Source organism: Pieris napi, chromosome 17 (assembly GCF_905475465.1).
Source record: "Pieris napi chromosome 17, ilPieNapi1.2, whole genome shotgun sequence".
Classification (NCBI taxonomy): Eukaryota; Metazoa; Arthropoda; class Insecta; order Lepidoptera; family Pieridae; genus Pieris; species Pieris napi.
This window is the reverse complement of record NC_062250.1, coordinates 6,854,297-6,869,513: the sequence shown is the minus strand read 5'-3', so window position 1 is coordinate 6,869,513 and position 15,217 is coordinate 6,854,297. Positions and strand designations below refer to the sequence as shown.

Sequence of the window (15,217 nt, the reverse complement as noted above, 5' to 3'; positions counted from 1 at the left end):
AGGTCTAAGTTAGCGCTAAAAACGTATTAGATTTAGTTACCTAAGTACAGGTAGTTGTCCTGCATTTAATTATATCTATAGTTTTATATTTCTGCAACGAAGTGTGTGAAAGACAATTCGGTTTGCAAACGAATTTAATAATTAAAGATCTTAAAAATTTAAGTTAACTTGAATACTGTGTTTTTGTCAGACAAAAAACTAGTAAATATCATTAAATCAAGGGTATATCATGCATTACTTTTTAGTATACATAATAATTACTGGTAATGTTTTTAAACCAATACAGTTAAACAATTGAACCCTTAATAGCGTGTCACGTTATGAAGACATTTGGATAGAAAACGCCTATTAGTATTTTAGATAAAATGGCGGCAAGTAAATATTTCTGGGTGACCTTGAGAAATTACATTACCTTAAATTCAAACAAGAATATGTCATTCATTATATAATCTAGGTTATTGAAGATTACCCATACAATATTTTTTACAACAGCTTATAAAACTATTTACGCTTACGATACGGATTCGATACGGTTATTTTCTTATCTTTGGTTTGTGGTATTTTAACGATCAAGAGTAATTGCCAGCTGTGGGTGACAGGAGAAATTATTTAAATATAAATTATATTTCCTTGTGTCTTAACCACACTTGTGACTTATCCAGACACTCAGGGAGCGTTGAAGTATTACGTAACGCAATTTTTGGAGATTATTCACCCCCGGCGACCCATGTAACTCGCCGTAACGTTTTTCAGTACCCAAGTACAGTACTGTACTCGAGTATAGTAAAATGTTTCGTGACCACCTAGTGACTATTATGTGGTGTTAGTCGAAAATAATATTAACAATAACGTGTAATTCAAACCCCCCCAAATAAAACTCGTTACGTAATACTTGAACGCTCCCTTATAGCATTTGAATGCGCTAAACTAGATTATACTTAAACATATAGAATGATTGAAAGTTCCTAAATTATACTTTTTCGTAATTAAATAATGTTTCAAAGATAGATTATAAGTGTTATATATAGTGCGGTACTAAACCATTGTGGGTACTAACCCACTACTAGGTCGGGACAGTGCAAAAGAAGTACCGTTTTTGGAATGTTGATAACACTGATTGTGATTCGACAGCCATCATCTTGAATCTTAATATGAAAAAATTATAAAAGAGTATATAATTTTGTGAATAAATGAAATGACGTATTTTAAAAGATTTAATAGACCAGACGCTACTTCTCATAAAACTGCCACACCGGCTTTCCACACAGACTACTATGATTATTCGCTACGCTGACATTCATTATGGCACAGAGTAAAAATAAATCGCAGGTCCCTAGACAAGAAACTATTAAACAGGCATGACGTATTGTAACAATGGACACTGTAGAGAATGTCATGATATTTTAAGCTCGGTACGGGACAATTTTTTAATACTTAAAATATCGACAGCGTATTTAGTAACACAACTTATATGTAAACCATTAATTACCGATGCGATATGATTTCGCTTAATTTACTCATTCTCTTCGCATAGCTTTGAAAATAGTTGTAAAGCTTCATCTTGCTCATCTTCTTCTATTTCCCCTTCGAGCCAGAAAGTTTCCATTTGTCCTTTACCCTGTAAAATAGCCTAGGTTGAATCACCTGTGGTCACATTTATCACAATATAATATTCACGACACAATTGATGCATCATAATTAAGTTGCTAAGACAAAAATAAAACGTAAACTAAACGTTTTGATGCAGATTTTGTATCGTCAGGAGTATTTAAAAAAATTCTAATCGTCAAAGATATTTTCCTTTCCAAAAATTTGTTAACAAACTAAATGAACTATTTCGACCAATTCGATAATAACTTAGCTATAAAAAAATATTGCGCCTGGGAAAATCGTATATTTAATCCATAGATTAATGCATGTAGTATGACCATAAACCTACCTTTACTTTTATCAATCCTCTTTGTCGAAGTCTGAACTTGCCTGAAGGTAACTCTCCCGCTGTTTGAGCTGATATTTGTATACGCCCTGGCTGTATTTAAAAGTTAGCATTTCAAAAGGAATCGGAACGCGTATTTAACATGGAAATCGAAAAACAAAACGATGGATCGAGAAACAAAGTATGAGTAGAAAATTTTAGCGTGAAAGGGTATCAAAACGATTCAATTAAAATGAAATCAATGAATATTCACCAAGAAAGTTGTCTATTATAAAAAGGATATTAATTCAAACATGTAATATGGCCATTTGAAGTAAATACTTCTTGCTCTTACTTCGCTTGTTGTCTGCATTCTAGAAGCTGTGTTAACTGTGTCCCCAACGAGGCAATATCGGGGCTGCTTATGACCCAATACACCTGCTTGACAAGGTCCGGAATGGATTCCTAATAAAAGACAAAACAATCAATATAAAATTGTATTATGTGTATTATCAATGTACACATCATTCCGTTTTTGGCTTTTGTGTATAGTGTAATTTTTTGAATATTGTATAGTACTCGTAAGTAGCTGTAGGAATACCGTTAAGCAAAAAAAAATATTATTTAGTGTCGAATGATTCATATATGTACAGGACACATTTTAGACAATATATGCACTAGTATTCAATGATTTTGGGTAACAGAAAATAATTAGCTATAGAAATAAACTTGGATACAAAAGTCGTCCAGATATCTGTATTAATAGCAATTTGTTAGTATGTCGGATTCAAATACCAATAGTGAGCATAGGCAAAGCTCGAGACACAGCCAGGGCGGCGCTAGCGACGCACTCGGCATGGGCTAGTCTTCGCCGTCTCTCCGGGGCTCCTGCTACGACCATATACACGGTACCTACTGTCTCCACCTGTCAACAAAGAATGAAACTTTTAGTACCTATATAAGATTTAATTTTTAATCGTACGTTGCCTTGATAGCATTCATTGGAGTGGTCTACGGTAAAAAAGAAACTATTAATTCAATTAATGATAACGTGTATAGCTATCTCATAGTTACTGGTACTTATTTTGTACATAAGATAGTAAAATGTTGCCATGTTTCGCTTACTTTTCAGCAAGTATGGTTAAGATATAACCAGCCAGTCAGAGAAGAAACTCAGCGCTAAGTCTGCCTCTCATATTGAATTTTGAAGTCTTTTTTTTAAAATATAAATTTAAAATTCTAAACAATTAGTTCAATATTCCACCTTATAAACTTGATGCGAATCAAGAAGTCGGTCAATTCTGGAATAAACACTGTTCATATATCCCACGGTAGCCATCACATCCTCTCTAGTACCAGTCTGTCTAATTTGAAATCCACAGAACATAACTGAGACGCAGTCGAAGTGCTAAAATAAAATGGAATATGTATTATATGGTTGTTACTGTCACGGGATTATTTTTACCTACAATTAAATAATTGTTATTAATATATCTTAATTAAAGTATACATCGTAATGTAAGCTGTCTTTCCCAACTATCTATTACATTAATAAAGCACAATTAATAAATAGTTAGCTTCCAACTAAAAATGGTTAGTATTGCACAATGTGTTAAAATTTTACTCCTAGAATAAAAGTTGTCGAAAAGAGTGTTTTTACTGCATCATACTAAAGCCCTTTCACTATAAATAATTATATGAAAATAATCAACTAGTGATTTACATACACGATAAATCTTAATTACCTCAGCCTCCGGCATTTTTCCAGCTCTCAGTTGATAAGCGACTGTCTTTGGTATCATCGAGTAGAGCAGTTGATCACCTTTCTTCTTCCATTCATCTCTAAGTTTCCAAGACTTTTCCAACGTTAAAGAGCGGTTTTCTGCTTTTTCAAATAATAACTCCAATCGAGAAAGGTGTTGCCAGCCTTGAAGAAGCATTTCTTTGGAGAGGCCATGCCCATTCATATCAGCTACGTATAAGCCAGCTAATCGGAGTTCGTCTAGGTTGTTGAATCTGCAAAACGAAGTTTACATTGCGCTTCAAATTATTTGGATTTACATAAAAGGCATCATTTAATGAAAACTAGACATCTCCCTATATTTGTAAAAAAGTGTCATATGGTGTATGAATACCGGCAAACATCTTGAACAAATGTCTTTGCCTGCGCAGAAGCGATTTTCAGGTATCACTGGGAGGGAGGGCGGCGGGAGAGTGACGTGTCGATCGCGTGATTGGTAAATCAGTTGACGTTTGTGTCCCGCGATGCGCAAACTTTCCACCACTCCCTTGTTTAATGCTTAAGAAGTTTGCCGGTATCTGTACATAGGGTAGACACATTTTTATTGTTTGTTTCGGTAATATTTTTATAGGGCCTTCAAACCGGAGTGTATGATTATTTCTCCAGGAAGCCTACGCACTTTATTCAGCCATAGAAGCGATTATTTATTTTTATTACAAAGATACTATTATAACAAAACTCGATTATATACATATATATAGTAGTTTTCGTTACTCGGATTTAGATAAAATACTTACATGGGGCTACACAGAAAAACAAGAGCATCAATTTCTTCAAGAAAATAGATAGGTCCCTTCAGAAGAATAGAGCGAGTTCCCTGGGAGCCTCGTCTCGAATCTGTGAGGTTCAGTGACCGCCACCGCACTAGTTCCAATTCAAACATCATGTTTTGCATGCACACCACCTAAAATAAGCAAATGTTTTAACTGTTGTATAACTGCGACTTGATTCAGTGTGAATTCAAATTATTAACTTTAAAATGACGGACTTCAACATATATTCCTTTATTTTATTCAATAAAAACGAATTCCCAAAAATCCTTGTTTAGTGAATGTTACCATTATAAAATGCGTCAATTTAATCCCCTTATTCATAAAAATACTCTTTCGTCTCTTTCTGCTTTTGTGTTCTAAACTTGTGATAAAAGAGACAGGTGAGTCTGTAACTAAAAAGGTGGTGTAATGAACTAGCCGGCAACAGACCCGGTGAAGTTCGTATCACCTACATAAATTTTCAGCTCATACATACTACAGCTATAAAACACAAACATAAATATATGACAACCAAATGTAATTTTTTATTTATATGTAAATAGACAAAAGACATCAAATATTTCTCAGAAATTGACGAATTTCCACAAATGTTTCGAATGATTAGCCAGCCAGATTAGATTAGTCAAATCGGTCCAGCCATTCTCGAGTTTTAGCGAGACAAATGAACAGCAATTCATTTATATATAAATAAGTTTAAGTTTTTATCATCGCAATTTAGGCATAGCTTTATGCATATGAATACGAAATTAATGAAATAAAAGCCGTTATTTATTTATAGTTCTAGGTAATTAATTTGCATTTTCATTAAACATGTTTTCCTAAAAGTATGAGCAAACATTACTTGCTAACATATAAAGAAAATCCAAAGTGCACAGCCGGGGTGCGAGCGTTTACTTGCAACCTCTCTAATCACGCGCCTAGCTGCTGGAGCTACTGCGGTTCGGCGCAAATAAAAAGATGGTGAAATGTAAACTCAACTACTATTTAACTAAAAATCACTGCACTAAATAGTAGTATTAAAATTATCTATGTCTTAAGTTGGACTAAATTTATAATATTATATAACAATAAAACCTGTAACGTATAAGCGAATAAAAAAACACTTACCTTATCCCATGTGAATGATATCTTTGGCTTCCTAAGTCTTAGGATTTCGCTGACTTGTGTTTTATATATTCGTTTGTAAGGACCTCCCCAGGCTTCTATCAGCTGTAAATTTATAGTCCAAGTCAAAACGTGTTAGTTTGATTGACATTCTTGAGTTCTAAGTAAAGTATTATCAAATATAATAGAGGTGTTACTGGTATTATGTTTATTAGGTAATTTTAGTTTTAAATAACATATTGTAAGTGTAACATATAGTAAGTCTATATGTAGTAATTTCAGCAATACCGACCAATCGATTACAATATAATTTTTTTTTAAACACATGTATTTGCGACTATTAAAAAGACCAAATCGATTTGTTTTAATTATAATGTAATTATTGATATTTTTGAACTTGTTCTCTTTAATGGGATTTGTAAGGTTTGCAAAAATTTGGTTCTCAACAATGATTCGCGCAATCGCATGATCGCATCTAAGGGTGAGATTCACTAACTAGTGATGCCAACTCCTACAAAATATTCCCACTAGGATCAACTACAAATTAAAACCTAAATATTTACTAAAACCACTTAAACGTTTTTATTGTATTCTTGGTTTGAGAGGTATATTCAAATATGAATTAAAAATACGTTCAAGAAGTATAAAATAGCTGTCATTAGGTCATTAACATATTTATTAATTAGCTAATAATTTGTAAAAATGATTATATTCCTTAACTTTTCTTTGTATGTATTTATTTTTCAATATGTATAACTTTCAAATATGTATTGCAAATATTGTTTTCTATTCTTCCCTATTTTCTTTTCATATACTTATTGTTTCGTTTTTAGGTTGAGTACGAGGATTAATGTAAATTGTATAAAAACGTGGGTTGTTTTTAAAAAGTTCTCCATCACTGGACAGACTTAGTGCTATAACTCGTCATCTCAAATGATTTTAACATACATGATAGTTCGCACTAAATCTAGTTTCTGGATACTAAGAAGTATACTCAAAGTATATTTCTAAAATGCGATTATTTGTCGACTCTGTAAATCACATATGTATATATTTAGTTGGTATCTAAATATATCATCTATTTATTTATAATGCAAAAAAGACAAAATGCCTTAAATTTTCTGCAAAAAATGCAAGGGTTATGGATACTAGGATACTAGGTTATGGATATAAACGATGAGGAATTGAATCTGGATGATACAACTGTATTTCTCGGAATCACCATGGATTCAAAACTTCAGTGGTCCCCTCATATTAACGGATTGGCGAAGAGACTTAGTTCTGCAGCCTACGCGGTTAAAAAAATTCGCTCACTAACTGATGTCGATACAGCTAGACTTGTTTATTTTAGTTACTTTCATAGCTTAATGACTTATGGCTTATTATTATGGGGTCATGCTGCTGATGTCGAAACTATTTTCATCCTGCAGAAGAGGGCTATTCGTGCAATCTATAATTTAAAATGTAGGGAATCTCTTAGACATAAATTCAAGGAAATTAATATACTTACCTTTCCCTCGCAATATATTTATGAAAATATTATGTATGTATACAAAAATAGTGATAAGTTGACTAGAATAGAACATACGCACAATGTTAATACACGGAACAAACGCAGGCTGCAATTTCCCCGTACTAGACTATCCAAAGTTAGTAATTCTTTTTTGGGGAAAGGGATACTCTTCTTTAATAAAATCCCAGAGGCTCTTTTATCTCTGCCTTTCAATAAATTTAAGAAATGTATTAAAGAAAAGCTGTGTAATAAGGCTTACTATAAAGTCAACGATTATCTAGTTGATAAAAGGGCCTGGGACTAGTGCTAGACAGGCTACCTCTAATTAATTTGCGATATTTGTTTTAAAATAAGTGTTATTTGATGATTTGATATTTTAAAAGAGTACCGAGAGTTTTTTACGCCGGCTTTTTCTCTCGGCCTACACCCTCTGTCTTCTTTGCCGATGAGTAGGGATGCCTACAAATTGAAATTTAATGACGTGGAATAAGTGATACATGTATCTTATGTTCCATAATAAACATATTTTATTTTATTTTATACATATCATTATTGATATATTCTACTAGTGACAGTTACAAACTCTTCAAATAACTTGTGCGTTCATGGCGTATTCATGCGTCCATTTTGTTATAACAAAGTTAGGGTTTTCTGCCGTGTAAAGCCAATCTATAACCTAGGTATACCATACCTATGCCTCAAGGGTTCATAATGGCAGTCAACTAACTCGAATTATAAATTATTGTCGTGTATCTAGTCTATATTAGTTTCAATAGAAATAAAAAGCTTTGCTCTATTACCTTATCACCCGCAACAAGTATTTTCATTTTTCTGTCTAGAAGCACCCCAAACGGAAACAGCTGGGTCAGAAGAGTGGCTGGTACGGCAGGTAGAGGACAAGGTAGTGATTTCTTTGCCATCAATGACTGCACCTATATGTCGTGTCGTGAATTTAGTACAAATTAATATCTGTAGTAGTAGTGATATCATTAGGTAAACATAATATATCAATAAAAAAAATTAAATCATTCTTCTCAAAGGGCGTAGAACGTATGACAAAAGCTGGCAAGAAATCCCTGCCAATATTTTCATCGCCAAATTTTGTTTAGTTTATAAGGAACTGCAACTAGTACATCCCCATGACAACATTTAATAATATAATAAAAAAAACGTCTGCACTCTTCATGTATGCGATGCGACATAGGAGGATAAAATATTAGTATATCTTTTCCACGTATAAACTTACATAATCACTATTATCAAACTCAAGTCGTAAAACAGCAACGTAATGGTTGTTTCCCTCCATTAAATCCTCCTTTACGATGGTCACTTTCAGTTTCAAAGAGAATATATCTTCAGCAATTTCATATAGCTGACCTGAAGATTAAAAAATTTAAATGAATAAAAATAAATATATAAATATATTCTGTACTACCCTTCTGTATCTCATATCTTCATCATCTAATCGTTAATAAATTATTTGCGGGCTAGTAACTAAACTTATTGAATGAGCTTCGGTAGAGAGATTACAAATTAATATGTCGATAATTAAGTCAACTTTCGTCATTTAAGATGTTACGCTGAAACACCAGCAAAGGTATATAGTAGACCGAGGCGAATCGGATCACTTTTTCTTTGAGGTTGAGTAAATCATACTAAAGTGTTATATAATGTTATTTTTATTAATAAAATCGTAAGAAGTATTAATAACCTATGAAACAAACATTTGAAAACTTAAATCATACATATATTCTCTTAATTACCTATTAAAAACTAAAAAAAGGAAAATATCCGAATCGCCCCAACTTTCGGGGTGAATCGGATCGTACACAACTTATAACAAAATTTTAAGGTATAGTGTTAAATAACTTTGGAATCAGTAAAAATATATAATAATAAGATCAATTTTGATTATTGGCACATAATTCACATATATATGGTCCTTTTTTTCTGTAAGCTCGTGAACGGTAGGTGAAAAAAATCTTAGCAGCTTTACGTAAGGTAAACTCTTTGTTCTGGACTTTATTTACAGCCTCTTTCATTTTTTCTTGAGACCATTCTCCGGCGGTCATGACATAAATATGAATCAATAACCTCAAACATGTAATAAATCAGTTTAAAAGTATCATCCAATTCGCCCCTAAGGATATGATCCGATTAGCCCCATAACTAGGACTTTTGAAATAAATATTTTAGACGTTAACCTCTAAGATTAAACTTAAAAGCTAATTGGTTCTTTAATATAAACACCTTGCTTAACAATATAAGCCAATGTAGTTGAATTTTAAGACAAATCCGTCATATGACACCAAGAAATCGTAAGTGCGCGTACCTTAGATGAGCGCCAAATTGCGACACACACAAAAAACCGAGTGGCTGACGATCGGCATTGCCACTGATCCACAAGCGCGATCGAAATACTGCTTATGTCGGGAGGTGCTCAGTAAATGAAGAGACATAAAACGCCGGTTGAGTGCGTTCTATGTGATTGTGATATTTGAATTATCAACAGATTTCTAATTTTGATCCGATTCGCCCTGTGATCCGATTCGCCTCGGTCTACCCTACCTCTTGCTTAAATCAAAAGGTTAGCAAATTTGAGTGTTTCTTTGTAAATCTATACAGAAAGGATCGTGTGTAATATTATACGTAGTAAATCATACCTTTGATGAAAAATAAATGTAAAAGCTGGGCTGGAAAGGAGGTAACTTCACGTCAAATGGCAAACCATTTGCGTATTTTTATACTAACGTTATAAAGATTTTAGACTACTCGAAGGTTAGTTATGCGTGACCATATCGGAAATTATATAACTAGGATAGTAATAGTTGATTATATGTAATACACTTGCAGTTGTCAGTAACCAAAGAACTAATCCGTCATATTACAGCGTAACCGCAGTTTTGCAGAGGCTAAAGAGTACTTTAGTTGAAACGATGCGACTACTTTAGTTAAAATAAGAGGAAGGCTTTGGCTGACAGGCTTTAGATACCTCAGGTTATTTAATAATGTAACAAATAGACGATTATTTGTATACAGAAGTTTGATTTAAATACCTATTCGTGTGAAACCAAGATAATATTTTCCGCAATCAATTGACTAACCCATAAGATAATGTGTGTATCCAGTTCTTGCACTACTGTACACCAGTTCAGCTCCATGAATATGTGCTCTGGTAAGCTGCATTCTTGGAGATTTCATTTGGGGAAAGGTGAACCTCATACGCTGATGGATGCTGTCAACTGATTGAAGAAAAGTGCAGAAGTAACGCCCAGTTGCTCGAATCATTGTGTCGTACCTGTATTGAATGAGTACAATTTAGTTAAATACAATAAGTACTCAAAGTAACTTCATACCTTTTCTTTTGTATGGGTCTCCATTAAAGTGGGTTATTTGTGTCAATTACCTTTAAATTGGTTCTGTTGATAAATAAACAACGAGATGATTTAAACGCATGCCATATTTTGAGTAATGATCATAAGACGACTTACCCAAAATTTGAGAAGAACTTTACAAAACATCTTCCAAAGAAGTGCATTATTTTATCAGGCGTACTAAACTTCTCTTTTAGAACATTCAGTCTCTCTGCACTTAATAAACTGAGACTGTTCAGTCTTTGTCTACTAGTGTTTCCGGATCCCCGACGCTTGTACACATCAAGAGCGACAGTGATGCTCACTTTCCTAGGTTTGAGAGAACCTTTTCTAGAATCTGAAGGTGAAGAAGTGTTTTTTGGCAGTGAACTGAATTTCGAAGCTTCTGAAATTGGTGATGTAGGCTCTGAATCTTTAGGCAGTTCTGTAACCGTCACTGATTTTGTATCATCACTTCTTAACCTTTCCAAATGTACACCAAGACTTCTCCTATCTCTATTTTGGTGAGTTGGTGTGGCATCAAGTTCTTCAAGTTCACAAATTTTCTCTGTTGAGATTGTACTCTGTGTGGTTGACTTTATTTCTTCTGAGGAGTTATAAGCCTCTATTTCTTGCTTTGTTACTGCTGTCAGAGCGCTTACAGCAGAGAAGGGACATTTGAAGGTTTGACTTCTGTTATCTGCATGGACTGAGGCACTTCTCCAAGCTGGTTTGGATTTGAGAGATGATTTTCTTGGTGGTGGAGTTACCGGTGCGCAGATTGTTGGGCTGTTTGGATCTTTATTTAGCAATCGTGACAGAGCACAAGCCAAACGCAACATAAGAGCATCTGGATATTGCTGTAAAGTCAAATAAGAATTGGTTTAAAAATCTATTAATTACATTGTATAGTTATTAGATTCGGCCTTTAACTAGACTTACCTGTCGAGTCATGAAAACTGTATTCTTGGCTCCCGCTTCTTGAAGAATAGTCTCCCATATTTCCTCTCCGCATTCTTGCTGCAATGCATTTGTAGACAATATTAAAGATCACATTATGAAAATATTTGTCCTGTGTTTTTAGGTATATATAATAATCTCTCTACAGTTAGTTTTATTATAACTACACATTACTAAAGTCACCACCGACATTATTTCGGATTTTCGGACTTTGATGCCTGAAATTATATTCCGGCAACGTGCTACCCGCAAAGTTCTATCTTCCTTGGACATTCATAAGTAGAGCGGGCCTAATGGCATCCTCCCAATCATGCTGAATTGGCTCCGGTTCTAACGCGCCTTTACGGGTATCTGTACTCGCTCGGCATTGTCGGGAAAATCTAGTATTTACTGCATGCAGAACGAAAGCACAGCAAGCATAGCAATCTAGCGAAGTTCTCAGCATTAGGACAGGGCTTATTAGCCATTCTTATTGTTTATTTTATCAATTTTAAACCGACCGGGCCTGGACCGATACCGGACAGCCCTGCGATTCTGTAACTCACTTCTGTAAATCAGTCAGTTTTATGACTGCTTCACGACTGATTTGAGAGCGACCGCCGATGCGAAAACCGCTGTGTGAGTTCGAAAAGTGAGTTATAGAATCGCAGGGCAGTAAAAGAAATGCATTCTGCATTTAAAGCAGAAACGGATCGTATTATCCGTTATATATTACAGCAGCAATATTTATTTCGGGTTTTTTGGACTAAAACTTCCACCCCATTAAATTTGAACAAATGAATGAAACGTGGTAAATCCAGCTTTATATATCACTAGTAAACTCTGCGAACTCCGTTTCGCCACCAGATGGCTTGGTTTTATGTAACATTTCGTTTGGTGATCCCGCTTTTCTGTTAAAATTTTCTTTCGTATAAACCTCACGGAGCCCGAGACCTTTCCAACGAATGCAAAACCGTGGAAATCGGTTCGTGCGTTCTGGAGTTATAGCGTCAGGAAGGAAAACCCGACTTATTTTTATATAGTAAATAATAATAATAAATAGTTAGACAATTCATACGAATTATATATTGCATAGGCTTTATGATGTACACTAGGTCAGTTTATTTTCATTAAGCAACCGTACGTGACATCCCAAACATTGACCTTCATGTCTAATGTCACCTGTTATGCACGAATGCGAATTAGTTATTGCTTGTTGTTCAATTTGGCTTAACGGCCGTTAAAAACTTAAATAGGATGTGTTAATGGTCTATCCTATTTTTATCGAAATGTTTATATATATATTATATATAGCTTGACCATGAGTTCAAAGGGTTTAGGAAATGTATAGTGTATTTTGACAGCATAATGAATACCATAACTTTTCTAACGGCAGTAGAAATTTCTACTATTGTCTCGATATTTTTTTTGTATATAAGTTGTCGCTATTTCTGTACAAGTACCGAAAATATGTTTTACTAACTCAAACTGTGTGTTGTATTATTTTCGTAGGTACATAAGCGGCATTGTGGTTTTAAAGAGAAAAAATCCTTAAAATTAGTATATTAGTTCTTTATATTGTATCACAGTTATTAAATGACGTCGAAACAAATCTCAATTAAATTTACTAGTAGTTCATTATATCATACACAAATACCTTACAACGTTAGTACCACAAATGACTTGAAGACAGCTGTGATTATCGCCAACCTGTAATTCTTAATCCAACTTAAAATAGAAGAGCAATATTTTTTAAAACTAGTGTGTATTTGTATAAATGTAACACCCGAGTTATTCTACATATTATAATTGAATTGTAAATAAAAGTAGTTTATATAAACATAAAACCGACTACAAATGACAATTCCGATGAATTTGTAACTTAATATTTATTATAGGCGTATATTTAAGAAGTGCGTGTCCAAAATATATACAATTTTATACCAGATTTTAATCAAAATAGTCGATCACCTCGGTACGACTTTCAGTTTCATAGTTTGTAGTCCAATACGTATTATTATTTTAGTTATATACACAAATTGGATCATTATTATATAAAGTCTGCGTAAATTGCTTTATATTACTTACCACTATAAAATGCTGAACACTTTCAAGTAGCATTCCATACATGATTAGAATTTTTTTTTTTTTTACAAGAGACAAGTGCCCAGGAAGGCTTTCGCGCTTAAACTAAACGTAAAAGGGGATGCTATTGTCTAGTAAATACAATGTCATATAAATGTTTATTTTACCATTGTCTGCCTTATAAATGGTAATTGGAATACGCCTTAATGTTATTAATACGCTTTACGAACGTTTTCTGTGGTCCTGAGTTGATGAAAAGTCACTAAAAATACAAATATGTATATACTTTCGAATGAGAAATAAATAGGTGTAGATGGGGTTATTCGAAGCTATCTAGATAAAAAATATAAATAATTGAAACTTAGTAATAATAAGAATAATAAAAATATTTTAGATATTTTTCGCTTCATCTAAGTTAGCAATCTAAATTAAACAAACTTAATCATAACTGTAACATGGCTGTTTAATTTTATTTTTGTTCGTTTTTCATTTTTCTATTTTCATTTGGCGAAACGATTATATGTGGGCAACAAAAACAGGATACTAATAACCTTTTGGAACAACTGTAGTTTTAAAATTGATTAATTAATTTGAATAAAACTCATTTTATGCATTTTTTTGAGAAGTGCTTAGTTACAAAATCATATCGAGGATTTTATGAGTATATTTTGGTTGAACTTTTCTTTTTAACTCGAGTTAAGTTCGGTGGCGGTTGTTTTTCGATAGTAGTAGTTATGCGGTGATCGTCGATATGTTCAAATATTTGTTAAATGAAACACTTTGGTTGATGCTGGATGTGGCTTTAATTGTTTAAAACATGAGCTTCAAACAAAATTTATTAATTAGAGGTTGCAACGCAGAATTAACAAAAAACTAACTTGACTTATTGAAAAGTTCTTAAATTAAAGTGACACTTATGTTATTGGACATTATCGAAAACGATAATGTTGAATTAATGAGTGTAGTATAAACTAAAGGGCTCATTTTGGCTTCTAGTGTCCGATGATTGCTTACATTACGTTTACGCTTCTAATTATTAACTAAAAAATATATATGTAACTTAACTAAAGTTAGGTTACATAACTCTCGCAATGTACAGAATTTTTCATAACATTACAAATTATATATTTTATATCGTACACGCGCTGTTTACTATTCAACTCGGGTAAATATTTAGCGATTGTTTAACTTATATGTACTTATTTGTATTCACTTGTGTGAAAGATTTCATTTTTCGACGGTGAATTGATTTAAAGACACACCTTGTTTCTGGAAATAAATTTAAACATGGACAAACTATTCGTTGACGAATTGTATAATATGTATCGTCATACATATTAAATACGAAATATGATCATTTGAGGCCACGTGAAAAGCAAAAAGGAAAAGAAAGGGCAAGAAAAGGCATGACGAAACATTGCCTTTGATTTTCATTGGAAATGGACGTAGTATGACGCATCATGTCGCGTATAAATGCGTGTTGGTTCAAAGATCTTGTTGCCCAATCACTATCGAACGGAGTGCACAATCGTTTCACAATTCGTTATTAATATTTTTCAAATTCTAACCCCCAGGCTATTTGATGTCATGGTATGAAAATGCGAAGCTGTTCAGTTTTAAGTTTTTATTAAACCTTATCGTTTTCCTTTTTAAGATTGGATCAGACTCTTTTCAGGTTTTCCAGATAGACAGAAATAAATAATAAATTGTGTTCAGTAAAATAAGTACCTACAA

General features: G+C 33.3%; 1 protein-coding gene across 1 annotated transcript; it reads right to left on the bottom strand.

The window, feature by feature from the left end:
- Window positions 1-905: 905 nt before the first annotated feature.
- LOC125057967 (soluble guanylate cyclase 89Db-like) lies at window positions 906-13,575 on the bottom strand. Its single transcript, XM_047661941.1, has 14 exons — window positions 13,487-13,575; window positions 11,402-11,479; window positions 10,598-11,319; window positions 10,211-10,404; window positions 8,353-8,483; window positions 7,907-8,038; window positions 5,597-5,698; window positions 4,454-4,620; window positions 3,661-3,931; window positions 3,180-3,323; window positions 2,711-2,840; window positions 2,271-2,380; window positions 1,940-2,029; window positions 906-1,618 (listed from the first exon to the last, which is right to left on the bottom strand). The coding sequence occupies exons 1-14, from the start codon at window positions 13,526-13,528 to the stop codon at window positions 1,514-1,516; spliced, it is 2,418 nt and encodes an 805-aa protein (XP_047517897.1). The 5' UTR covers window positions 13,529-13,575; the 3' UTR covers window positions 906-1,513.
- Between the last annotated feature and the right edge of the window lie 1,642 nt (window positions 13,576-15,217).

Coding starts and splice junctions, on each gene's coding strand:
- LOC125057967 (XM_047661941.1), bottom strand. CDS start 13,528: ATGTATGGAATGCTACTTGAAAGTGTTCAGCATTTTATAGTG. Junction 10,405..10,597: donor AAGTTCTTCTCAAATTTTGG/GTAAGTCGTCTT, acceptor CATTCAATACAG/GTACGACACAATGATTCGAG. Junction 3,932..4,453: donor GTTTTTCTGTGTAGCCCCAT/GTAAGTATTTTA, acceptor TTCGTTTTGCAG/ATTCAACAACCTAGACGAAC.